General features: G+C 51.1%; 1 protein-coding gene across 2 annotated transcripts; it reads right to left on the minus strand.

Annotated features, from left to right (window-relative positions):
• LOC131765960 (MAL-like protein) lies at positions 1-27650 on the minus strand. 2 transcript variants are annotated; one of them, XM_067007222.1, is made up of 5 exons: positions 27525-27650; positions 26857-27057; positions 6453-6620; positions 3663-3785; positions 1-1645 (listed from the first exon to the last, which is right to left on the minus strand). In XM_067007222.1, exons 2-5 carry the CDS (start codon positions 26959-26961, stop codon positions 1583-1585), a joined length of 459 nt encoding a protein of 152 aa, XP_066863323.1. In that variant the 5' UTR covers positions 26962-27057; positions 27525-27650; the 3' UTR covers positions 1-1582. The 2 variants fall into 2 exon arrangements, with proteins under 2 accessions (XP_066863323.1, XP_058935989.1); XM_059080006.2 differs by lacking the exon at positions 27525-27650 and having other exon boundaries at positions 26857-27147.
• Between the last annotated feature and the right edge of the window lie 40 nt (positions 27651-27690).

The following is a 27690-nucleotide window of genomic DNA, read 5'->3' on the forward strand; positions in this document are numbered from 1 at the left end:
TTTTGACTGTACAAATGACTTTTATTTGGTTGTGGCTACTCAGTAAATATTTAACAATGACCGTCTCAGATAGCCACCAGGCAAGAACTTGAGAGATGAACGGTGGCTTTTCAAGCTATGGGGGCGATTAGAAAGTGAGCTGTCAGGGAATGAAGCCAGAGTTTTCTCTCTAGTGACTTCACCTCCTGCCTCCCCGTCCCCTTCAGGAGCAGAAAAGAGTCAATACAAAACTGTAAGCCCTAGAATAGGCTAAGACAAGTCCCTTCCACATAATAATTTATTTCATTTCAAAACGGCATCGGGCCCATGCAGTTCAGGGGCTGAGCCCTGACTCAACGTTAGAGATTGAGGCCAAGCAGCTGGAACCCCAGCACAGGGACAGAAACGCCAGATGGCACAGCCTACTTTTGAAAAACATTTACTTGGGAATCCAGCACCTCGATTGTACATTTCTCTGTGCCTTTTCTTTGAGAATAGCCCCGAAGTGCAAATGCATTTGCATGTCCTGGCTCCTGGGAGCCCTTCACTGCAGGAAGCTGGCTGGGTGGTTCCAGGCCCCTCTCAGCTGGACCACTCGGGGATGCATGGGAAACAGTAGGAACCCTGGGATGGGTCCTTCCGGCCTCATCGATGTCCCACGTGTGACAGGAGCCCGGAGGAGAATCCTGGCATGTAACGTCCCGCCGGCTTCCTTGATGGTCTTTTCTGAGGGACAGGGTGACTCCCAGTCCTTAGCGGGTGGGGTCTGCAGGCCTGACCCAGGCGTCCTGCAGCCCTGCAGTTCCCTGAGCAGAGCGGCCTGACTTACAGTTACAGAGAAGCGGGTTACACCCTTCCCTCCCCGACCCCTCCTCCCCTCCCTCAGGTCTTGCTGTGTAAACATTTTGTAGAACCAATCGCTAATTTCTCCCACAAATCTACCCTCAAAGATGATTTTACACAGATTTCCCTTGGCTCCCAAAGCTGGGGAGGAAAGGGGAGGGGATGTGAATGGGGGTCGGGCAGCGTGGGAGGGGGCAGCGGGTTCGGACCACTGCTGAGAAGCAGTGACAGGACCACGAGACAGGAACAAGGTCTGTGGGTCTTCAGATCTGAAGGCGCTGACAGCACCGTTTCGGTTTTAAGAAAATTATCAAGGTTCCCATAGACCTGCTGTGGGGAATCTCGCTGCTGAGGCAGAATCCCCCAACGGGCCTGATGATGGTAGACCTGGAATTTTCAGTAGTGAGGGCTTACAGATGTTAGTTTTCTAGAAGAGCGAGGTTCATTGTCAGATAATTCCAAGAGACAGTTACTTTCCCAGGCAAAACAAAACAAAACACAACACAAAACTAAACAAAACAAAACAACCAAGCCCTCCTCCCAGCTTTTTCATATTCATCACAATGAATTAAAATGTCCAAACAGATCTGCCAGCATGTGATTTCATCACTCGTTCTGAAAAGATGGTCTGTTGATCCAGTGATGTCATCGTTGAGCTTCTTTTTATCACCCAGATGGCAAATGTTGAAAACCACTTTTGGGAGCTGATACTCCAGGCTTTAAAAGAGCCTTTCCCATGTCGGCCCAACTCCTTGCTTCTTCAGTGGTAATAGATGCTGAAGGCGTGGAGGATGTAGAGCAGGGAGGTGATGAAGGAGAAGAACTGGAAGAGGCCGGGGAGTTACTTCCTTAGGGATGCTGGTGATCGCTCCCCGCTCCCAACCCACAAAGGCCCTTAGCTGCTGGGAGGCCCTCATTCTGACCCTGCTTCACCCCCTCTCTGCCCAAGCCCTGCCTGGCTTAAGGGCGGCAATCACTGGCCAGCCCCTCCCTCCTCCTTGAAACGCTCCATCCCCGTGTTCCACTGTGACTGTGCAGTGTCCTTCTCACCTGCAGACGTGTGCGCCCCTACCCGGCCATAAAGTGGGTGCATCTCCATCCCTGCCCTGGACCCTCTCCCCTTCTTCTCTCTCTCTCTCTGTGTCTCTCTCTCCTGCTGTCTGGTTCTGGGCACTCTCCCCACACCCACCTTCAGCCACTGTCTGTGCTCTGATGACAAGTTTCACTCACTGGTCCAGAACTCAGCTCTGCGCACCCACCTCTGCGCTCCTCGGAGCCTCAGAGGCCCCACGAGCTCTCTATGGTCCAAACTGAACTCCTGAGATTGCCTCACAAGCTCAGTCGGCCCCAGGACCCTCATCTTATCCAGCTACCCAAGCCACAAACCTGTGATCCCTCCCCAGGGGTCCCTCCCCAACCCGCCACGTCCAAAGCCATCCCGAGTCTCCCAGCTGCACTGCCTGATGATGTCCTGGCCCAGCAGACGACTCCAGCCTCACTTCAACCCCCTGTCCAATCACACTCTGTTCCATTCATTCATTCATCCAACAAATATCTTGTGAGCACCTGCTGTGCTTCAAGAGCAACCGGGGCTATAATGCTGAACAAAAATTCAAAACTTCCTATCCTCCTAGAGCTTACATTTTAGAGGCAGAAGCAGAAAAGAAGCAAGATAAACCAGCAGAGCAATATGGAAGGTGCGGCTAAGCGCGCAGGAGAAAATAAAGCAGGAAGGGGACGGGGAGGGGAACGGCCTCACCCAGAAGGAGAAAAGAGCAGAAGTGAGACACGGAGCTGCGGTGCTTGTCCTGGGGCCAAGGCCAAGGCGAGGGCGGGTGCAGAGGCAGCAAGGAGACTGACGTGGCTGGAACAGCAGAGCCAGGGCGAGCAGCCGGGCTGGAGGGCGGGCCAGGAACGGGAGGAAGCAGACAGGCCGCAAAGGCAGCCAAAGTCCCCTGAGGCCTCCCTAGTGGGTCACCTCGCTTGCCTGGCATCCTTCTTACGATGGGGCCGGCACCCTGCGTCACAGCCCTTCCTCCTGCTGCCTGAGCCCCGTGGGAGCCCCCGACTGACACAGGACCTCTCCTGTCACAGCGACAGGTGCGGGTGGACTGGGACCCAGCCTGGGTATTAGACCTTCCTGGGAAGGAGTAAGGAAGGTTAGGCGGCTCCAGAGGTGAAATGCCCCAGCTGGGAGCCACCTGCCACGCGAGGGCGCCGTCCCACCAAGAGAGGAAGGAGGCTGCCTCACGGGGGACGGGAAAGGCCGGGCCCTGCTGGCCTAGAGTCTCCGGTCCCGGTGGACCTAAAGTCCAGGGGTCCTGCTCGTCCCATGACTCGCCTGGACCATCTTGCCTCGGATTCCATCAGCCAATAGGTTACCCTGTGCACGTCTGTCATTGACATAGAAGGACACGGGAACTTGAGCCATGCTGAGGAATTCCGGCTCCGTTCCAGCAGCCATGGGGGTCCCTGAAGAGTTTTCAATGAGACATGTGTAATTTGGAAAGTTTACGTTTTGGAAAAACATATTCTGAGGGCAGCGTAGTGGTGTAAGAGGGGGCAAGAAAACCAGAGACAAGAGATGATGCCTGAACTTGGGCTTGGTACCCTGCGAGCTTGGGCACGCCTGACTGTGTGCGTGTGCGCGTGCGCACACGCGCGCGCGCGCGCGCACACACACACACACACACACACACACACACACACACACCCCTCCTCCTATCCTGCAAGGCTCCTTCAGCCTGAGGCTCAGGAACATCTCTTCTACCGGAGACAGAATTAAGCCTCAGGCATTTCCCTCCATGGTGGCAGCTGTCATGTTCTTGTCCAGCACTCACCGAGGCTGCAGTGTTTATGTAGTAGTTTTTCAGGTCCCAGGTCTCAGACACGATCGTGGCATGTACTTGTAAGACGGCGGCACTCATGTACAGGATGCCCGTGGTCCCGTGGTACAGGCTGTCCTGGAAAGATGGAGCAGAGGCCAGGGCCACAGTCACGCGGACACGCGAGCAGGTAACGCTTTCCTCTTTGCGTAGCTGGGAAGAGGTGGCAAAAGAGACTAGCCTGCTCCCGAAACTCCTGCTTTTTTCTTTTGCAGTGTTTCTAATGAAATTTCTGTGTGGTGAGCAATAGTGAATTAATATACGGCAATAGGGCTTCCCTGGTGGCGCAGTGGTGGAGAGTACACCTGCCGATGCAGGGGACGTGGGTTCGTGCCCCGGTCCGGGAAGATCCCACATGCCGCGGAGCGGCTGGGCCCGTGAGCCATGGCCGCTGAGCCTGCGCGTCCGGAGCCTGTGCTCCGCAACGGGAGAGGCCACAACAGTGAGAGGCCAGCGTACCGAAAAAAAAAAAAAAAAAAAAAAAAAATATATATATATATATATATGGCAATAATAATACCAGTAAGAACCAACATTTATTGATTTATTGAGTACTTCTTCCCAGCCGAGCTCTAGGCTAAGCCTTTTCCCCATTTATCTCATTTAACCTCGTCAACTATGAGGTCGGTACTACTTATCGTTAGTGCCATTCTGAGGAAAGAGAAGTTCAAGGTTAAAGTCAGTGAATAAAAGCTGAGCCAGGATTTGAGCCCAGGCCACATCAACACTAAGCCTGTGCTCCTAACCATTAGTGCTATGAAGACCTGCTGTGTGCTGGGACACTGTCCTAACAGTGTACGCATGTCTCCTTTCATCTTCGCAACTAATCTCATAAGGCTGCTACTATTAACATCTCCACTTTACAGATGAGAAAACCGAGGCTTGGCTGACACATGGCAGAGTCAGGCTAATCTGACTCTAGATTTCACTCTTTGAACCTCTATGCTAAACTCTCAGCAGATTTTTCAATACCACAAGGATGTCATAGTTACCAATTCTGGGAGAAAGGTCATAATAGGTAAATCGGCATTTTGCAGCCCCTAAAGAATCTTCATCGGTAGATGAAAGAAAGCATTAGAGAAAAAGTTGATGGGGTAAGGTTGTCACAGTGAAAGAGAGACCACCAGTCACTGTGTGTGATGTGACTGGAAGCCACTTATGAAGCGTTCTTGCCAGAAAGCTTTAACCCATCTTCAGTTTAGCCTTTAGATGCTAACTTCCAGCTTACAGAAAATTCAGGGACTAGACAAGCAAGTCATATCACACCAGGAAGAAGCAAACAAACCCCAAATGTGGGACCTTCTACAGGACAGCTGACCACCCAGTTTCTTCGGCAAGTCCCCGTCAGGGAGAATCATTCTAGATTCACTACCAAGTGCAAGTGGGCGTGGTGAGGACCCCGATTCAAACAGGCCAACTGCAAAAAGATGTTTCAGTTACAATGGGGGAAACCTGAACGTGACCTGCGTCTTTTTTTTTTTTTTTTTTGGCGGTATGCGGGCCTCTCACCGTTGTGGCCTCTCCCGTTGCGGGGCACAGACTCCGGACGCGCAGGCTCAGCGGCCATGGGTCACGGGCCCAGCCGCTCCGCGGCACGTGGGATCCTCCCGGACCAGGGCACGAACCCGCGTCCCCTGCATCGGCAGGCGGACTCTCCACCACTGCGCCACCAGGGAAGCCCTGACCTGCGTCTTTGGTGATACCGAGGAATTACTGTTAACTTTAGGGAAGTGTGATAATAATATAAGAAAGTTTGTGTATTTTTTGGAGGTATACTGACGTGTCTGGAATGGAATGACATGATGTTTGGGGTTCGCTTTAAAATTCTTTAGGGGGAAAAATAAAGGCTAGGTGAAGCAAGTGTGATAAAATCTTGAAAATTCTGGAATCTGGGTTATGGTTACATGAGGGTCCATAATATAATCCTCCCTACTTTTTGTATATGTTTTGACTTTTCAATATAGAAAAATTTTCAGTGGTTATCAAGATGATGTGATGAAAAAATTTAACGACATAATATTAAACGAAAGACTCTACATCCAAGATGATTGGTTCAGTGCGATTTATACATTTTGCATAAAATTTGCCGGGAATACGGAAGAACGAATTGTGATAGGTGATTGTGGTAGGATCTTGAGATTGGGGTGATTCTTTTTCTACTAGCCTTTCCTTCAATGTTGCTCCGATGATTTTACCATAAATTAAATCTAGAGGGAAAACGCTTCCAAATGCGCTTGCTGCGGGAGTAGCCAGGCCATGGATATTCCCTGAGGGAGGCAATGGGGGGGATACAGTGAAGGATGGACTCTGGCAGAGGAAAGCTTTCATTCCGACCTAATTGTAAACACATTCAAACCAAGTCGGGGTTCCTTAAGGCAGGGATCCCCAACCCCTGTTAGGAACCGGGCCTCACAGCAGGAGGTGAGGTGTGGGGGGAGTGAGCAAAGATTCATCTGCAGCTCCCCATGGCTTCCCATCACTCCCCATCTCTCCCATTACCGCCTGAACCATTGCTCGTATCACCGCCTGAAGCACCTGCCCACCCCGACCCCGGTCCGTGGAAAAACTGTCTTCCACAAAACCGGTCCCTGGTGCCATAAAGGTTGGGGACCGCTGCCCTAGGGGCCCAGGCCAGGAAAGGTCTCTGGTTCTCCTTCCTGCCTGGGAGGCCTGTTGTCCTCACCACGCCCAGGACATTGGCCTGGGAGGAGCCTGAGGGCCTGGCTCGCTCTCCCTTGTTCTTACCAGGATTTTCCAGGACTCGAATCTTTTGTAAAATCCGAACACATAAGACAAGAGGAACATCAGGGAGATGAGGAATGAGGTGAGCGAGACGTACATCACCCATCCTTGTAGCAGTGGGTTTGCTACCTGGGTGGCGGCCACCAGAATCCAGACCCAGCACCCAAATACCTGTAAGAGAAAACCACAGAAGAAGGGGCTTTATTGGCTGGTGCGGGGCACGTTTCCCTTTGCAGGTCACCTCTGTCCTCTGGCTCTGGTTAAACGCTCTTCGGGTGGAGTTAGGTGGGATTCAAGAGGGAAACGGGGAAGGAAGGCTGGCCCCTGAGTCAGAGAAAATTTTGTTAGGAAATTCACCTGGTTAACACAGAGGTTTCCAATGGAAAGACTTGCCTAAATTTGGGCTGTGGATGTGTCTTCTTGGCCCAAACAGTGTTGGCATATGGAGTTTTTGAAACATTTCTGCATAAGTTGCCAACATTTAGAATGGGATATTTCACACGAAAAATTCAGATTTCAGACATTTTCTTGAGAAATCCATAGTTCTGGCCACAATGAACCCATTTCCCAGGCCAGAGTAGCCTGAAACCAGTTGTGACTGGCTCTTTAAAAAGGACCTGGAGTTCTCAGTGGACCACACCCCCAACCTTCCCAATCCCTATGCCATTGTGTGGCACATTCCCGGTTGCTTACTTTCACTGTGGAATAGTATTCTCCTTCTGGCTCCCTTCATCCACTGACAGTGCCTGCCTGGCCCTGTGGATATTTGGTTTGGAACCTCCTGGGTATAGTATCTGGCGCCCTGGAGTCAGTTACCAGTTGGGCAATACAGGCAATACAGTTCTTCCTGGACCAGGGATAGAACCTGTGTCTCCTGCATTGGCAGGTGGATTCTAACCACTGTACCACCAGGGAAGTCCCTCACATAAATTTTAGAATCAGGTTGTCAATATCTACAATATACAACTGCTAGGATTTTTTTTTTTTTTTTTTTTTTTGCGGTATGCGGGCCTCTCACTGTTGTGGCCTCTCCTATTGCGGAACACAAGCTCTGGACGTGCAGGCTCAGCGGCCATGGCTCACGGGCCCAGCCATTCCGCGGCATGTGGGATCCTCCCAGACCGGGGCACGAACCCATGTCCTCTGCATCGGCAGGAGGACTCTCAACCACTGCGCCACCAGGGAAGCCCTCTGCTGGGATTTTGATTGTGTTAAATCTATAGATCAATTTGGGGAGACTTGACATCTTTACTATGATGAGTGTTCCAACCCATGAACATGGTATGGCTCTCCAAGGATTAAGATGTTCTTTGACTTCTTTTATCAATGTTTTGTAGCTTTTAGCATACAGATACTGTGCACATTTTCTTATAGTTACGCATAAGTATTTTATTTGGGGGGAGCTATTATAAATAGTATTGTTTTTTAAAATTTCCATTTCCCAGTTGTTCCTTGCTAGCAGATAGGTATATGATTGACTTTTTGTTTGTCAATATTGTATCCTGCAACTTGCTAAACTCACGTATTACTTTAAGGAGGGGTTTGGTTTTTGAGGGGGAAGATGTTATTTGGTAGGTTCCTTGGGATTTTCTATGTGTCTTATTAGATTTTTTTTTTTTTTTTTTTTTTGCGGTATGCGGGCCTCTCACTGTTGTGGCCTCTCCCGTTGCGGAGCACAGGCTCCGGACGCGCAGGCTCAGCGGCCATGGCTCACGGGCCCAGCCGCTCCGCGGCACGTGGGATCCTCCCGGACCGGGGCACGAACCCGTGTCTCCTGCATCGGCAGGCGGACTCTCAACCACTGCGCCACCAGGGAAGCCCTAGATTTTAATCTTTATGATTACTAATAAGATTGAGTCTATTTTCATATGTTTCATGTATTTCTTCTTCTGTGCAATTTTTTATTGTTGTTTTTTAATTGGTTACATATTTCTTACAAGTGTGTCTTTTTTTAATTGATTCATAGGAATTCTTCCTAATAGTGTGGATCTCATTAACTGTTATAAATATGGCAGATATATTCTGCCAGCATATGTCTCTCACACTTTTTTCTGTTTCGTTATACTTGTTCATTTGTTTTATTTTTTAGATTCCACATATAAGTGAAATCATACAGTATTTCTCTTTCTCAGCTTTATTTCACTAAGGATAATACCCTCCAGGTCCACCCATGTTGTCACAAATGACAATATTTTATTCCTTTTTATGGCTGAGTAATATTCCTTTGTGTGTATACACCACATCTTCTTTATCCATTCATCTGTTGATGAACACTCAGGTTGCTTCCATATCTTGGCTGCTATAAATAGCACTGCTACGAACACTGAGTTGCATATATCTTCTTGATTAGTGTTTTTGCTTTCTTTGGATAAACACCCAGGAGTGGAATTGCTAGATCATAGAATAGTTCTATTTTTAATCATTTGAAGAACCTCCATATTGTTTTCCATAGTGCCTGTACCCATTTATGTCTCACATTTTATGATGTCTTTTGGTGAACTGAGTTCTTGATTTTAAAGTAATTGAATATGTTAATCTTTTCTTTTATAGACTGTGCTTTTTCGGTCAAGTTTAAGATCTCCTTAAGAAATGAAGATATTCTTGCATCTCAGATATTCTTCTGGGATCACTTTCTTTCTTCCTGCAATACAAGTGTTAGTAGTTTCTTTAGGAAAGGTCAGATGGCAGCAGTCAGTTTGTCGGAAAACTGTCCTTATTTCCCCCCTGACAATTATTTCCTTCGAAGGTATTTTCCCACTGTGTTCTACATCTTTCCATAGTATTCCATTTTGCTCCATCTTCATTGCCTCTGTGGAATCTGTCTTAGGTATCTGGCTGCTTTTAGAGTCTTCCTGCCGTCTCTGGTGTTCTGCATTTTGTGCAATAGTGGTACAGGGTGTTGAGGTGTTGCATATCTTTTCATTAATTTTTCTTGGTATTTATTTTATATTCAATATCTGATGATTCCATTGTCTTTGTCTTGGTAGCCTGATTCTGTAGTTTGTGGCTTCTGTTAGCTTTCATTCCTGTTCACTTTTTCCCTCCCATGTTTATTGAAGTTTGATTGTGATCACGACTCTGGGTGTAGCTCAGTTCTGAATGATGCTCTTGGAGACTTTCTGGATAAACTACTCCACTTACTTCTGTCCAGCTCGGCTGAAAGATATGCAGCTTTCAGGTCCTGCTTTTCTGGGACTGGAGTTCTCATCTTACAAATAAACAATAAGGTTCCCACTGCCGTTGTCCTGGAGAGGAAAAGTACGTTTGAATTTATGGAGAATTCCCAGGTTCTTCTGAAGAGAAAGGCCCCAGGAGGAGAAGCCAGAATAGACCAGAGCGTTGGCAACAAGGCAGAGCTTCCCAGGCTCTTGTAGGGCTGGGCAACACCCCTGGAAGCCTGACCGCCTCTGAAAGCACCAGCCCTGGGAGCACATCTCCCCAGACCTCAACAAACAATCTCCAAGTGAATTTTGGGAGGTCCTAGGCTGGGCCTGGACCAGCCTAGGTGAGTGAGCCAGGGCTGTCCTGTCCTGAGGAGGGAGCGTTGCAGGATGAGAGCCGCTGTCCCCAGCCTCTTGCCTGTCGATCCCAGTGACGGGGGCGCTGACGCTGCCGGGAGGTACCAGGGCTTGGCTTGTGGCTACCTGTCAAGCACCTTCCCCACCAAGCCATGGGAAGTGCATAAAGACGCTGGCCCACCGCCAGTACCCGAACCATGCTGCCTATTAGTGGGAATGGCATTCGGGAGTTAGTGACTGCACCAGAACCTGTACAATTTTAGACTCACTTGAGACCTTCCGGGGGGCAGAGAATGGTCTGTGCCATTCACCGCTGTATTCCTAGTTCCCAGCACAGGGCCGGGAACAAAGTAGGTGGGAAAGGTATCAAAGAGCATTCTTTCAACTGACTCAGTGATAAGCCCACCACTGCCTCACATTCATTAGGGGCTTTACAGTTTGTAAAATGCATTCACTCCGACGGCCTCATTTCTGTACAGCAGTTCTAACTCCCTCGGGCTTTCTAAGACCTGCCACTTGATACCTGCTGCCACTTACTGGCAGCTCACCTGTGCCAGGTCCGGGGGAGCGGGCGAGTGTGTCTCAGCTCCAGCCGGCCTGTCAGTGCTGGCAAAGGGGTCCCCGCCCAGCTCCTGCCATCAGAGGCCACACTGGGCAGACATTGCTGCATGCACTCCATCTATACGTCCCCGCTTCATTCTCACCACTGTCTGTGAGCTGCTGCTGACCTGGAGGGGACTGAGGTCTGAGGCCATGCAGGGCACGGGGTAGGGCACCTGTGTGTCTCGCCTCACAACCAGATTTCACACCCCAAAGGTAGGGCCCCTGAGCCTTTGGGAATCTACTCAGATTGCACGGGAATCTTCTTGGCATAAAGGTTGCATAATCCATCATCAACATTACACAGAGGAATGTTATTTACTTTTTATTTCCACACCCTCTACCTTCTGAACAGTTGAAGGGACCAGGGCCAAGGACAAACTCCAGGTGAACTGAAACCCAGTGGAGTTTGTTATCCTGTTTCTGTCTCAAGCAGCCTAGGTTGGATTCATTACAAGGAAGGCAATTTCGAGTATTTGTCTTGACTTTTTTTTTTTTAAACTTAAATTTAGCTTTCCAAATTTTCTTTGGCAACCTAAACTGCTGTCTCCTTTTAATCCTCATTTTGTATTTCTCAAGAGCAGGAGATATTTTTAGATGTTTGGGGCTGGCCTTCAACTTGGAAGAATATTTTATTAGAGGCAGACATTTTGAGCCAGTGTACTTCAAATACAATGCTGGCAATTTCTTAAGCCTGTTCCTTAAGAACAAACACAGATTACTCATCTATGCGTTTTCTAAAGGCTGAACCTAAACTGGAAAGGATCACTTAAGGGAGGACAGAGCTTAACAAGAAGTTTATTAATTACTCATTCTTCTCTAGAACATGGAGAATAGCTCCCTCACGTTTAGAGAGCTGGGTAAAGAACTAGAGGATGAGAACTGGGGTAACAGTACCCAGATGGGAGCGATGGCTGATTCCAGGTCTAGGGTGGGAAGCTGGGCATGATACCTCATCACAGCAGATAGCAGAGGCTTCTGGGGTTAGGTCAGAAGGATTCAGAAGGCTCCTGCTGGCCAAAGATGGGACAATTTGACCTCTAAATAAATATAATAACTCCTCTGGGATTGGACTATATCAACCAAGTCGCAAGTCATGAGTTGAAAATGATACTCTTTAAAAAGCCCGACTTTGGTCACTTTTGGAGGATGCTTATTAGTTTGGAAGGCAGCTATGTTCACCGCTATACCGCCAATAATTATTATTTTGAAAAATGCTTAATAAAGGAAAAGAATTAAGCCAAAAATATGGCATAAGAGTAAGGAGCTTCTAAAATACATGGATTCCTGAGTCTTAAACCTCAGAGCAGCACCCTGAGTCTTGCTACTCCTGGAACCATCCGGGGACTTCGAGGAAGACCCAGGGTCTGGATCCTGCCCCAGAGATTCCGATGGAACTGGTGAGGGAGGCTGCGTTGTTAAAAGATCCCCAGGTGATGCAGCCAGGACTGAGAACCCCCAAGGTCCCTCTCTTTGCTTCCAGGCTCATCCACTTCAGTTCATGAGACAGGAGGCATCAATGTTCCCGGATGCGAATCCTACCTCTGCCTGTTGGGCAGGTTATTTAACTCCTCCATGTGTCCATGTCCTGGTCCATCAAACAGAGGAGGTGGGGATGGCTTCTCTCTCCTGGTTTCTGTGAAAATTAGATGAGTTTCTCTGGGACAGGGTGAGTGTTGAGTAACCATTTCTGGCCATGTTATTAGCTATCATGAGATTGGAGGGAATCTTCCCTGAGAAAGACCCAGAAGAGGGAAACTCCAAGGCCAGCCTTCCTGAGGGATGGGAAGTTCACTTCTGTCAGAGCTGGAAGGCTGATCAGCGGGGTGACTGAGAACATTCAGCGGGCACAGACCCTTTTACGGAGTTGATGGCAGCTTAGGTCACCTAGAAAAATGTACCGATGTACGTGCACGATTTTTGTCTACAAATCTTGGGACTCACAGACCCTCAAAGCCCACCTGCAGCCCCCGGGTTGAAGTCAACTGCCATTGCCATTGCAATGGTTAAATAATGGAGCCGTCAGCCAATCTACTATTTTTTTTTTTTTTTTTTTTTTGCGGTACGCGGGCCTCTCACTGTTGTGGCCTCTCCCGTTGCGGAGCACAGGCTCCGGACGCGCAGGCTCAGCGGCCATGGCTCACGGGCTTAGTTGCTCCGCGGCATGTGGGACCCTCCCAGACCGGGGCACGAACCCGCGTCCCCTGCATCGGCAGGCGGACTCTCAACCACTGCGCCACCAGGGAAGCCCCCAATCTACTATTTTGACAATATTGATCAAGACATTAAACGCACATATTTTTCGACCCAGTAATTTCACTTTTTGGAATTTGTCCTATAAATAATGCACATGCACAAAATGATGAATGTATAAGGATTTTTATTAAAGCCTTGCTGCAGAAATAGAGACACAGATGTAGAGAACAAACGTATGGACACTAAGGGGGGGAGAGTGGGGGGGGTGAACTGGGAGATTGGGATTGGCATATATACACTAATATGTATAAAATAAGTAACTAATAAGCACCTGCTGTATAATAAATAAATAAATAAATAAAATTTTAAAATTCACACCCCCCCCCCCAAAGAAAAAGCCTTGCTGGCTACAGAAAGATAAAGAAACATCCCAAATGTTCATTCAGATGGGGCCAGTGAAAGCAATTATGTCTGCACAATGGAACACTCAGCAGCCTTCAAAAAGAATGAAAACTCTGAAGACCAAAATGCAACAAACTCTAAGAATTGTACAAGGCAGAGACCAGCGTGCCCAGTGTGCTATGATTTATATAGAAAAAAGAAGAAAACGTATGTGTGTGCGCTTGTGTATATGTGCATTTGTTTGTAAATGCACCGAATGTTTCTGGAAGGAGACTCAATAAACCAATCAGTGCCCTGGCCTCCTGGGAGGAAAATTTCTTGGCTCAGGGACAGGGTTGGAAAGGTTTAAACTAATCCAAATCACCAACATATACACTGAGAAAGAAAGAAGAAAGACGCTGTGCTGGATGACGGATGCTTGGTTCAAAAGTCAAAAGATTTTGTAGCAACACGGATGGACCTAGAGATTGTCATACTGAGTGAAGTTAAGTCAGAGAGAGACAGATATCATATGATACCGCTTATATGTGGAATCTAAAAAAAATGGTACCAATGAACTTATTTACAAAACAGAAATAGAGTCACAGATGTAGCAAACAAAGTTATGGTTACCAGGGGTGAAAGGGAGGAGAGGGATAAACTGGGAGACTGGGAGTGACATATACACACTATTATATATGAAATAGATAACTGATAAGGACCTGCTGTAGAGCACAGGGAACTCTACTCAATACTCTGTAATGACCTATATGGGAAAAGAATCTAAAAAAATGTTTAAAAAGAGCGGATATAGGGCTTCCGTGGTGGCGCAGTGGTTGAGAATCCGCCTGCCAATGCGGGGGACACGGGTTCGAGCCCTGGTCTGGGAAGATCCCACATGCTGCGGAGCGGCTGGGCCCATGAGCCGTGGCCGCTGAGCCTGCACGTCCGGAGCCTGTGCTCCGCAACGGGAGAGGCCACAACAGTGAGAGGCCCGCCTAGAACAACAACAACAACAAAAAGAGCGGATATAGGTATATGTATAACTGATTCACTTTGCTGTACACCTGAAACTAACACAATATTGTAAATCAACTCTACTCCAATAAAAATTTTTTTTAAAAAAGATTCTGAATGGGAGAGACAAAAAGAGAATTGCCCTTCCTTTGGGGAGAACAGCCTTTCCTTGGATCTGTACACCTGTACAGAGCAGCAGAGAGCGGAGGGGCCTCCGAAGGGCCCATGCAGGGGCTGGGCTGCCACAGGGCAGTGAACTTTACACCCTGAGAGCTTCTGAAGACAGAGCTGCCCTAGCGCTGATCCCATGTGAAGGGGGGAGGAGCCAGAAGACACCTGGCTCAGGGCGGCACCTGGGAGGTGTGGTCTAGGTGGGGCGAACCAGGTGCTGAGAACCAGGAGGAGATGCTGGCGATACTACAGGTGATACTACAGGTGGCAGGTTTTTCTGCATAGCTGGGCGGTATTTCAGCCTGGCTGGTCCACTCACCACCAACACTGCATTCCTTTTCTTACCACTTGCCTTAATCTTCATGAAGCGTTCACGGCCCCTCCTTCCCTTTCCTGGTACTCGGTGAACTCAGACTGTACCGCGAAGCCTCGGAAACTGCAGGCTGGGAGGAAAAGGCCTGACTCCAGACGGGGAGGCTCAGGAGGTCAGCAGTGCCAAGTGAACTGGGGGCTCCCACCCCTTCAGATGGCCCGGGAGGAACGGGCTCCATGAAGGACAAGTTCTGGCCTTGTCCACGGTGGGAACCAGGACTCCCCGAGGGCTCCCTGATGCTGAGATGTCTCGAGATGAAGAAAATGATTGTCCCGCACATTCAGGTAGCCATGGCCCACATTGTGTAAGTCCAGGGTCATTTGGCCATTGTTTACCCCTCTCCCCTTGAAAAAAAACTGTGGTAAAATACACTGAACAAAATTTACCATTTAAACCATTTTTAAGTATACAGTTCAGTGGTATTAAATGCATTCATGTCGTTGTGTAACCATCTCCACCGTCCATCCATCTCCAGAATACTTTTCATCTGGCAAAGCTGACACCCTGCACCCATTCAACAATAAGTTACTATTTCCCCCCTCCCCCAGCCCCTGGCAACCATACTTCTTTTGTCCCTATAAATGTGACTCCTCTAAGTACCTCATATGCGTGGACTCATAGAGTATTTGTTCTTTTGTGTCTGGCTTATTTCACTCTGCGTGTTGTCCTCAAGGTTCATCTATGTTGTCAGAATTTCCTTCCTTTTTAAGGCTGAATAATATTCCATTAGACCATGTACCTATTTTGTTTATCCATTCATCCATCGATGGACACGTGGGCTGCTTCCACTTTTTGGCTACTGTGAGTAGTGCTGCTGTGAACATGAACGTACAGCTACCTGTTTGATGCACCTCCTTTATTTCTCTCTTTCTTTCTTTCTTTTTTGCGGTTCGCGGGCCTCTCACTGTTGTGGCCTCTCCCGTTGCGGAGCACAGGCTCCGGACGCGCAGGCTCAGCGGCCATGGCTCACGGGCCCAGCCGCTCCGCGGCACGTGGGATCTTCCCGGACCGGGGCACGAACCCGTGTCCCCTGCATCGGCAGGCGGACTCTCAACCACTGCGCCACCAGGGAAGCCCCGATGCATCTCCTTTAAACGGGAAAAATAAGAGGAGATGCATCCAGGGGCTGCACTTTGGACCCCATCGGGCAGTTCTGGTGCAAATGCCCGAGAGACACAGCTCCTTTGAACAGAGCACCCCCTGTTCGTGCCACTGTGGCCAGAGCATGCGTCCCTCGGGAGTTTGGTACCTGCCACTCAAAATGCCTTAACTCCGGGGCGATTTTAATGGTTTAAACGGCATGCCAGGACTTAGATCTGTTATTATTTTTCAACCCTAATATTTTAAATTGATTGTAAAAATAATGTTAACAGCAAAGGAATTTTTTATTATGTTTCTTCCCAGGCCTAGTGCTGGTGTATACATAGTTTTTATAAAGTTGTAAATCATAGTGAACGTACATTTTGTATTCTTTTCATATTTTTCTATTTTGCTACGTGGCTCAATAATACAGTCGATTCTTGTCGTTCAAGGTACTTCTGTAAAGTTGCCCTCAGCACTGGCAAATTTAGTTGTGAATCGTGAAGCATTGCTCCTGGGAAAATACAGAGCTAGGTTCCTGTGAGAGTCTGGTCACAATATTTTCATCAACTGATCAACACATAACTTTGTTTTATGTGTGTTTCTGTTTAAAGACACCTTATTTTAATATATACTGTTGATCCATTAACATTGAGCTCTCAGCCAACAGCTCTATAACTATAAGCTAATCTAACACGTATTTTCTACATAAGGCAAATAAATCACTGCCTTGTCAAACTTAGGAACACTAGCAGTAAGTTCAGCAGAGGACTTGGGGCTATTTTAAACAGCAAAATCACCAACACAAAGCACAAAAATACGCATGACATGGCACTAAACAGACCTGGGAAAGCACCTTGTTTACAGTATGAGCTGTAAGAAGGCAGCTATCAACCTCAGGTTTACCGTGTGTGTCTCAAATTTGTGACTTAAATGTTTTTCCACTCTGCACATGTCCTCGAATGACAGTGACAACACTGAAAGCATTGATTTGGGGGTTACACATAAATTTTAGTAAGTGGATTTGCAAATGCAGAATCTGTGAGTAATGAGGCCTGACTATACTTTCAATGCCACCATTACATTCCATCAAGGTGATAAAACTTCATTTACTCAGTGAGGCCCCAGGGCAAGGAGGTAGGATGTTTCTAGCTTTTCCCTGTTGTAGATGATGCCACAGTAAATAACACTGCAGAGATAGTTGTCTTCTTTTAAATTCTTTCTGTGGAGTAAATTGCCCAACTGGGCGTACTGGTGGGTGGCGTGGGGAGAGAGGGGATGTAGTGGGTGACTTTCCAACATGCATTAGGTTCAACGCATCCCTTGGCTGGGACACATATGTGGCTGCCCTGGCCAGTGAGATGCAAGCCTTCTGGGGACTCCTGGGAAGGGCTTCTTCCTGCCTCGGTGATGAGACAGTCCCATTCTTGCTCTGGCCATGGCTGTGTCTAGTATTAGGCCTGGAGCTATGATGAGGAAGAGGAGAGAGAGAAGGAAAGATGGATGGCACAGCTGCACTGCCAAAGAACCAGCCCAGGCAGACCCTGCCTAACTTCAGGCTTCCCGGGACATGAGATCGCCTACTTCCCTTCTGCTGGAGCCAGTCTGAGCCAGCGACAGCCCTTGTCATAGCCCTGCTGAGGACGTGGGATGTGAGTCTGCACACATCACCCACAGCCCTCAGCCCCTCACTGGCTCCCCGTGACCCCCAGGCCACACTCGGCCACCACCCAGCAGGCCCTGCCTGTGCCAGTCTCCCTGAGGCCCCTGCAGCGACCCCAGCATCGGGCCTTCCAAATGAGGGCTGTTAGTGGGTGTTGAAATCCATCTAGTCACCACCAGCATTAAGAGGTTAAGTAGCCTAGCAGCAACATGGATGGACCTAGAGATGATCATACTCAGTGAAGTAAGTCAGACAGAGAAAGGCAAATATCTTATGATATCACTTATACGTAGAATCTAAAAAATGATACAAATGAACTGACTACAAAACAGAAGTAGACTCACAGACACAGAAAGCAAACCTATGGTGACTAAAGGGGAAGGGGTGGGGAGGGATAAATTAGGAGTTTGGCATTAACAGATACAACCTACTATATGTAAAATAGGTAAACAACAAGGACCTACTGTCTAGCACAGGAAACTATATTCAATACTTGTAATGACCTACAAGGGAAAAGAATCTGAAAAAATATACATACATATAACTGAATCACTTCGCTGTATACCCGAGACTAGCACAACGTTTTAAAGCAACTCTACTTCAATAGAAAGTCGCTTGTTTTGAAAAAAAAGTTAAGTAGACTAGAAGAAAAAATACAGTGCATTGTCCATAGAAAGGGAAATACTGTTTCCTGAATCTTTTGTTTCAGTTACGCGCGCACACACACACACACTCACACACACACAAAGTTGCCATGAAAATACATTTCTGCAGTGCATCACGGTCAGCTGTGGAAACCCCAGCTCCAGCCTGCCTTCCTGCCTCTGGCCCAGGGCCTCTGGCCCTCTCCGCAGTCCCTCCCTGCAGGCCAGCGGGCAGACACTCCGCCGGCCTCAGCTCAAAGCCCTGGCAGCTGCTGCAGCCAGAGCCCCATCCTGCGTCCTGGGGGGGCCACGCTGAGGCCTGTGTGGGAAGCCTGAGCCACTGAGAGGGAGGGAGAGGGGACGGCGGGTCGTCAGACACGCGGGGGGAGTCCTGCAACGTCCCCTATCTGCGGTGATGGGACTTAGCATAAAGGCACGGGCGGCCTCCAGAGCTAGGGGGTTGGGGCCCAGCCTCTTCCAGGCCGCAACCCCCCCCCCCACCTCCGTGGGGTCAGGCACCCCTCAGCAGTCCTTCCCTGGCTGCAGGCCTCCCTCCGGGCAGCGCAGGGCCCCCAGTGCCCACGTGGGTCCTCTTTTGCACCCACGAGGCCACTCCCATCTCCACATCTGGGGCCCCCGCAGCCCGTGAGGATATCTGGGCTGGCAGGTCACCTCCTCTGACCCGGGAGGAAACCGGTTCTGAGAGGCGGAGCGACTTCCCCGTGGGGGCGTGGCCTGCCCGGGCTGCCATTCCGGACTCCCGGGTCACCCAGGCCACTGGCATTGCGTGGAAGCGCTACGCTCTATAATTCAACCCAGGACCCTTCCATACACCAGCCGCTCCGTCCTGACTCCCCGAGTGAGAATTTTCTCTCTGTGGCTTTAAGGTGAGCAGGAAGTTGCCGGCCCAGGCCCCTTGGCCTCCGCGTGAGGACCCCTGTCTTATTCGGTCCCCTTCGGGAACAATGGTGCAGGCCAGAGCTGCGCCCCCGGCACAAGAAGTCATATACGAACCCCCTGGTACCCACAAGGGCTCTCAAGACTGGGCTGGCCGCGCGCCAGGAAATCAGCCCCTGCCCTGGGGTGTGAGCCTGGGAGGGGCAGGATGCCGCTGGGAGGGGCTGGTGAGTCAGCGGCCAGGCCTCCTCTGCCTTCCTCCCTCCCCCCGCACCCTCGGCTTCCTCCCCCAGGACCGCGCCCGCGCATTCAGACCCCCACCCCCACTCGCCTCGCTTCTCATGGACTCAACAGTCCAGATTTACGATGTAACATAAACTAAGATAATAAAAACCTTCTTATTCCTCCAAAGTCTAAAGGGCTTAAAGAAACAAACAAAAACCCAAGCATTTTAGGGGCAAATTTGTTTCCTTTTTAAAAAAAGTTTGTGCACCTTAGAAAAGTTAGAAAGTACAGAAAAGATGTAAAGAAGCAGGATAAACGTGGTCCCCGTTTCCCAGGCCTCCCCCTTGGCCTCTCCCTCCTTGGCTCCAACTATGTTTATTAACCTTGGCTCCCTTCACATGTCCCCACGAAGTCCCCAGATGAGCCCTGGAATTGGGCTCCGAGGAGGGCCCCACCTTCTCCTTCCCTCAGGAACCGCAGACATCCTGTGAGCCGTGGCCATGTTCCTGCCCTTCACCAGGCACCGAGGACCCACTCACTCTCGTTCCACTTGACTCTTGCTCAGCTTGCCCTTCCCCTGCTTGTCTAAGACCAGACCCTTGAGGGCAGGGACCAGACCAATTGTCACCTCCTCCAGGAAGCCTCTCCTGACTACTCCTCCCCAGTCCCTGAGCTCCTGGATGCAGGACTCTGACCTGTGATCTTTGCATCCCCGACGTGGGGCACAGAGCCTGGCATGAAGCAGGTGTGCAGCACGTGCTATTGATCCACTCAAGAGGCAGGTGGCAGCTTGCTGGACTCTCCCCTCCGGGCAGCGCGGTCTCATCCTGGGCCTGATTCCCACACAGGGGGCAGTACCTGACGCCTTCTGGGCCAGCCACTGGCCCAGCCACGGACTGGCATTTCTGCCAGGAGCCGGGACCACACGGAGACAAACACCCATCTGTTTCATCCTCATGCATTTCCTACTCCATCACCTCCCGGGCCCTAGAAATTCTCTAGGTCGGGAGCATCTTCCCTGGGAGAGCAGCTGGGCTTGCCTGGAAAGCTTTTCCAACCCCCTTCCTCCTCCCCGGGCACGTAGGAAGGACTGGGCAAGAACGTGCTGTCGGAGAGGGGAGAGGACGGTGTTCAAATAAACACACACACTCCTACTCCCACCCGGCATCACGTGGGCAGAGAGAGGGGCCAGGTGTCAGGGGGTGGAAAGGTAAGCAGTAAGCGGTGCAGGCGTGGAGAAGCAAAGCTCAGAGAATCCCTCCAAGGGAAGGGGCTGGGGGGGTGACGTCTTTGAAATAGGTCAAAGGACTCTGGAGCCCCAAACCCGTGATGTCTGGTCCCCGCTGGGTGGGGAGTCCACGGAGGCCCCACTCTGGGGCGTACATGGTACCTTCTGGGTCCAACCTGAGGCTGGAGGTTGGGGGGAACTGTGGGACATGGGCACTGGCCGGCTCTGCTACAATGGGGCTGGGCCGAGATGGGGACGGTCTGACCAGGTGGCGACAGCTGAGGGCCAGGCTGGCTGGCAGGTAGGGAAGGAAGCAGGGAAGGGCTGGGGAGACGGGAGAGGGGTCAAGTCCAGGGAAGCGGCGTGGGGCTCCTCCACCCCGCCCTCCTCTGGCCTGCTTCCCCACTCCGCCACGTGCCCGCCTGGACAACACTCTAGCAGCCTCTCCTGCCTCCCAAGTGGAAAGTTCCCCAGGTGGAGAGCCCCTGGAAGGGCACTGGCAGAGGTGGAGCCTTCTTATCAGTGAGACTTCTTATCTGGGGCTCCCTTGGCCCAGGGGCACTCAGGGTGCTGGGCCCCTCCCTGGTTCCCTCGGCCCGGGGGCCCGATTATTTCCTTCAGGGCACCTGCCGGTTAAGAGAGGTCCTCCTGGTGGGCTGATCTTCCAGCAGCAGCCTTGGTGGCCTGTCTTGTCTGAACTGAGAGAGGCCGCCAGCTCAGGGAAGGCTGCTTATGGTTTGGCTGAATGGTCGGGGGAAGAACAGACGTCCAGACACAGGCAGAGGGGAGTGTGCAGATGTGGGCTGTTGGTTAGTTAGTTCTGAGGGTCTCAGCTCAAGCCCATCCTGCCGTGGTCTGCTCTGCCATGAGGCCAGAACCCTGTAAGCCACGTTTCCCGGTTCCCTTTGAAGCTGGATTCTTGCTAGGTTCTGGCACTGGGAGGACTTGCGGGGGGCTGGAAAAGGAAACTTTTCCAGGTCCCGTCACCGTCACGCCAGCAACAGTTGGCTCCAACCCCAGGGTCCTGTGCTCCTCCCCTGGGGCAGCCACTGCCTCACCGCAGCCCCACCGCACCCCCGCCCAGGCTGGGCTTCCTCTAGAGGCTGGAGGATGCAGGGTGCTTGCTTTGTGTACTCATCACTCTGGCGCTTCAGCATCTCCTTGCTGCTCCAGCCTTTCAACAACTGCAGGAACAGTTCCCTGTGTCGTACGCCCTCTGTGGGCAGAACGCCCTGTGCTTTCCGTTCCCTCCTGCATTGAAAGGCACCACTTATCGGTCTCCCTGGCTCCTCTCCATCTGCCCCCATTAAGCATCAAACTCCCTGAGATGGGGCCATGTCTGTCTTCTCCCTCATTATATTCCTGTGGTAGGCACAGGGTAGGGGCTCAATAAATATTGTTGAGTGAATACATGGGATTTAAGTGGGGCCGACTTCTTCTTTCCTTACAGCTGGATTTTATATATTTGTTAACCTCTCAGACCTAGGAAGTCTTAGTCTGAACAAGCAAATTTCTAATCCCTAAATCCAAACGCTTTAAGAATGCCCAGCCCTCACCCTGAGGGAGCTTGTCCTGACAACTTCTCTAGCTGCAGGAGCCTTTGACAAGTGAGGCTGTGCACCCCTGCTTTTGACCCTGTTTCCTATCTTACGGTGCTCTTCAATGTTCATGCATTGCTCCTTTAAGACGGGGTTCAGGATTTACCATATCCCTCTTATTATTACCTTCTTATTCTTGTATCCCCCTGAAAGCAAAGCATGGGGCTAGAGCAATAGTAGAATCTCAGTAAATATTTCTTGGTTTACAACTGGGATTTACTCACAAGAGACCCACGCTTTCTACTAAGAGGTCCAGACGACCACCAACAATAACATAGTATGGGCTCACGTTTCTAGAACAGTTGTCACTGAAACCCCAGAGCGGTCTTAGGAGACCTTTGCTGCTGCTGCCCCGTTGTTGAGGCTCAGAGTCGTTAAGTAACCTGCCCAGCGTTGCACAGCCATGAGGCGGCAGAGCCAGGCTTACCACTCCCAACTGACTCTATGTTACTGAACCTGAACAGCACAGGGGGAGGGGCGGGGGGCCTCCCAGGGTAAGGGCTGGGCCTGGGGCCGGGAAGCCAAAATGGGTCCAGGCAACTGGGGAGGTTGACATCCGACTCCTTTCCACACGGCCCCTCCCATTCTTCTCTGGATGCTTGCTCTCCCAAGCCCCACACTTTAATTTACCTTCCCTTTGCCCTGTTCTCCCCGACCCCGTCGCAGCTTTCCTGGGGCCTCCTTGGGCGTCACTGCGTTGGGTCTCAGTGGTGCCCTGGCCGTGGAGGCTGTTGGCCCCTGGTCCTGCAGGGGCTGGGCAAGGTCAGGGGCAAGGCCGGGGACCAGGTGTGGAACGAAGGGAAGGACAGACGCCACAAAGATGAAGTAAAGCTGGGGCAAACTGAGTTTACTTTTACTGCTCCCCAGAGGTATGGAGAAGTGAAAAGGGAGCCGAGGGAAACAAGAGAAAGGATTTTTCCTTTTGGAAAACTCAACTTCTAAAGAAGTGTTATAACAAAGGGGAGGTACCTGCCCTAAGCCAGGCCCAAGATGAGCCCTAATTCCCTCTCTCAGCCCCACACAGTTGACTGAGGGTTCTGGGGCTCAGTAAACTCTCAGACAGGCTTTTACATATAAACAGAGTAGGAAAAGAAACAGGCTGAAATGAAGGGGAAGCTGAGGATCTGGATAAGATATAAAGGTGAGCTTCCCCAGCAGGAAGGTTCTGGAATGAGCTTCTAGGGTGGTCAGAGTATTTCCTTCTGACTGCTGTGTGGGCAAATTAAAAAGCTGAAAGCATCAGGGCTTCCCTGGTGGCGCAGTGGTTGAGAGTCCGCCTGCCGATGCAGGGGACACGGGTTCGTGCCCCGGTCCGGGAAGATCCCACGTGCCGCGGAGCGGCTGGGCCCGTGAGCCATAGCCGCTGAGCCTGCGCGTCCGGAGCCTGTGCTCCGCAGCGGGAGAGGCCACAACGGTGAGAGGCCCGCGTACCACACACACACACACACACACAAAACAAACAAACAAAAAAACAAAACAAAACAACAACAACAAAGATGTGACTACAGGGGAGAGGCTGGGGGAAGGGTGTGGGAGGCCACTCGGAACTATCTTTGCAACTGCCTAGCAATCTATAACTATGACAAAGGTTTGAAAATGTGCATGTTAGTGTTAAAAACTAAAATAAAGCCACTCAGGCAAAGATGGTTAACAGCAGGCTGTGGGGAGCAGAGCTGGTTGGGAACACGCTGACCCCCTGGTGTCTGGTCCATTCTAGTCTGTCATCATCATGGATACAAAAGAGCTGGAGGCTGTTGGCGGGGGTGGGGGGGGGCGGCTGGCGTGAGGCCTCAGGGGACCCCTCTGCTCTCCCTGTGTTTTGGGGCCCTCGTTTTATAAGAAGGCCCTCGCTATCTTAGGAAACAGTGGCTGGAGGAAGCTGTGCCTGCAGTCACCCCTGAGGTACACCCTGGCCGCCCCCATCATGGACCACATCTGAAGCCAGGTTATAGATTTTGCTTTCTCTGCCCCTTTTTGCTGGCCCGAGCTCCCAATTTGAGAATCCACTCTCTGGACTCATGGCCTTAGAAAAGCATACGCCTGTCCCTGATGCCTTAGGCCCCCCAGACTGAGAATCTGGGACCCCCCTCCCCACAAGGCCTGGGGCTCTGTGGTCAGCCCCATGGGTGGCAGCAGGCGGCCGGGGACAGAGTGGCTTCTGCTAGGCTGGTCCTGCACTCTTCTCTCCAGCCCAGCACATCTCGTGCTCATGGGGAATCAGAATCAACCACCAGGGAATTCCCCGGTGGTCCAGTGGTTAAGACTCCACGCTTCCACTTAAGGGGGCGCAGGTTCGATCCCTGGTTGGGGAACTAAGATTCCCCAGGCCGCGTGACGCGGTTAAAAAAAAAAAAAGAATTAACCACCAACGGGACGTTCTCCCGTCCTCTCCCGTTTACCTTCCCGTCCGCACCCCAGATATCATGCACACTTGGTCCTATATTCCATGCTAGGAACGCTCATTTAAGGGGGAAGCAGGTGCAGAAGAGCATGTACCAAATAAACCCATTAAATATATACTCATATGAGTATAAATACGAATATATGCATATACATGGATTATAATTCTTTCTGTATTTTCTAAGCGTTCAGCAATGAACAAGGATTACTTACAAATTAAAACTAAAGTTGTAACGAGGAAACATCAGACAAGGCCAAATGCAAGGACATTGTACAAAATAACTGATCAGTGTTTTCAAAAGTCTCAAGACAAGGATGGAGGGAATCGGCCCAGATCAAAGTAGATGAAGGAGTTATGGCCACCAAGTGACATGCAGAATTCTGAACTGGATCCTGGACCAGGAAAAGGACATTTGTGGGGAATTCAGCACAATCTGAACAAGGTTTATTAGAACAGTGGATAGCATAGTATCAATGTTAATTCCCTGACTTAGACAGTTGTGCTATGTAAGATGTGGCCCTTAAGGGAAGCTGAATAGAGAGTATATGGGAACACTGTTCTACTGCTCTTAGCGTTGCTGTAAATCTAAAATGATTTCAAAACAAAAAGAAATGAACAGTATGGAACCAGTGACATCATCCCACCCCCGGAGATACTCAAGGGCCCGGAGCCCAGCATAACCAAGCACTTTTCTTCCCCGCCGGGAATTCCGCTGCAGGAGACCAGCGTCCAGGGGCTGCGGGCACCAGATGGCCCTTCTTGCGACTGCCGGGTACTTTCCTGACTCCTGAAGCCCCACCCCTCCGGCCTCCTGCCTGCCAGCCTCTCCTGGGGTCCAGGCCTTTCCCTCTCCTGCCTCCCAGCCTGGAAATCCAGCCTGTCCTTTGAGGTCCAACTGCAAAGTCGCCTCCTCAGTGACAGACCCCTCTCCGAGGTGACAAGGTCGGATGGCCTCTCCTTGCTGGTGTCACAGCGCAGGACCTTCACCCCCTCAAGCACCGTCTGTCTGTAGCGAGGAAGTGCTCGCGGGCCTCCGTCCAGCAGACAGGGAACCTGGGAGGGCGTGGGTCCTGTCGCCAGTGGCTGGTGTGACTGACACGGAGCGTGTGCTCCATAAAAAGGGGAGGAGTCGACCCCGACCCTGGCCATTCCTGTGGCTGTTCCGAGGCGAGGGGCACGCCTGGTCCGGAGAACTCACAGGAGCACTGAGATGCCATCAGTCTGGCGGGACGCCCTGATTTGTATCCCCCTAGGGGCCAGGCCTGGCAGAAACCTGCTTCTTGGGTGGGGTTTCAGCTGGAGCCACCCAAACGCGGGGCCCACCCTGCCTGGCTTCCCTTTCTTTCTTTCTTTCTTTCTTTCTTTTTTTTTTTTTTTAAGGCAGTGCCACACAGCATGCAGGACCTTAGTTCCCCGACCAGGGATCGAACCCGAGCCCCCCTGCAGTGGAAGCGAGGAGTCCTAACCACTGGACCACCAGGGAATTCCCAGGCTTGGCTTTCTTGTTGCCATCAACGGGCTCCCTTTAGCCAGTTTGCCAGAAGATCACTCAAGCAGGCCAGCCTTCCAGGCAGATGACAGGGTGACAGGGCCGTCAGTTCCAACTGGAAGTTGGAACCACTTTCTCTTTTCCTCCCTGCCCGGGGGCAGCACTGCCAAACTCAGAGTTGGTACGAAAATATCACCCACAAACTAGATATTTCAGAAGGTGCTCGAAAACCGAAAGAAACTTCTCTGCCCTAAATTGTTCACCAGATTTGTGATCCCCGTCAGTGAAAAGGACATGGTGACAGCCGGCTCGGAGTGGACTCGAGTTCTGTTGAACCCTCTGGACCCAGCAGGGGTTGGGGCCCCGTTTCAGCGGCAGGGACCCGGAGAGGAGGGCAGTGACAGATCGTTGAGAGCGCCCAGGGCATCTCACACGACTGTTCTATGGCACATGTTGTCATAAGCAACTTCCCACACAGTTCCAACGTTAGCTGACGTGACAATTAAGAAAATCCTGGAAGAGCTGCTCTCAGAAGGAAAGACAGAGTGCCCCCGTTGTGAACTTTAGAAAAGCACAAACAACAAGTACTTGGAGAAAAGAAACCACATAATAAAAGTCCGTTCCCAACATCTTCCTGAGGACCCAGGATACTTTAGCAGTTCGCCCACACCTCCGATCACCAGGTCGCCATACCAGTTACCCCGGTGGATTTCATTTTGGGAGGAGGTGACCCACCCATACTGCAGAAGCCCAGAGGCGCTCAGGGAAGGATTAGGGAACACCCTGCCTGGAGCCCCGTCGTCGGGGAGGCTGGAGGCCACGACAGCTCTGGCCTTGGAGCCCCTTCCCCAGGGAGCTGCTTCCAGCTCCAGGCCGGCGTCTCCCAGCCCCCGCTTTATGCAGGTGGCCCCCACGGCCGCACTCACCAGCTCGGGCAAGAAGAAGGCGTAGGGGATGGTGAGGAACAGCGCGACCCCCGAGGGCACTTCGGGCTGGGCGTAGCTGGTGGGAGGTGGGTCGCGGGAGGCCATGCTCTCACCCACTGCCTGGCGCCCTGGCTCCACAGCCCGTGCCCGCAGCCCTTCAAATATCACCTCCTGCCTGACACACCCATCAGAGGACGTTGCCTGGAAGGAAAAAAAAAAAAAAAAACCGTTCCAGCCCAGCAGGTCCTTCCACTGTGGCTCCAGCCAAGAGAATCCTCAGTGAAATGCGGTTTGTGCATCGGACCGGCTGTCGCCCGGGGTTGGGGCAGAGTCACTAAGGAAGGAGAGCCGGATCCTCTTCCTAGACTTTTCCTCCTAAGGAAGTTTTGAATCCCAGGCGTGCTACTCCAGGGGAGGCCAGCTACAGCCACCACACCAACCAGGTGCCCAGAATACAGGCTGAGCCGCCTAAATGACAGGGACCATTTATTGAGGCGCTACTAGGAGCCAAGCAATCTGCAGTCAACTCTGGTGCTCCCCACAGCCTGGCACGTGGCTGGGTTGCCCCTTTTCCAAGTGAGGATACCAAGAATCTGCCAGGTCAAGTCAAGGTCCCGCCTTCTCCATCCTTGGGGGCCTCAAGCCAGAGGGAGAAGAGCAGCCCTCACTTCCAGCTCCTGCCCCGTCCTGGGGACGTGGCACTTCCTTCTCTCTCTGCACCCTTGTCACCGTCCTCCTCTCCTATTTTTCTCTCCCAGCGGAGGAGGCCTCCTTCTCTGGGAAGAATCCGCCCCAGTGGGCACCCGAGCTCTCCTCCCCTCCCTGCCCCAGCGC

The sequence above is a fragment of the Kogia breviceps genome, chromosome 11 (assembly GCF_026419965.1).
Source record: "Kogia breviceps isolate mKogBre1 chromosome 11, mKogBre1 haplotype 1, whole genome shotgun sequence".
In the NCBI taxonomy this organism is placed as follows: Eukaryota; Metazoa; Chordata; class Mammalia; order Artiodactyla; family Physeteridae; genus Kogia; species Kogia breviceps.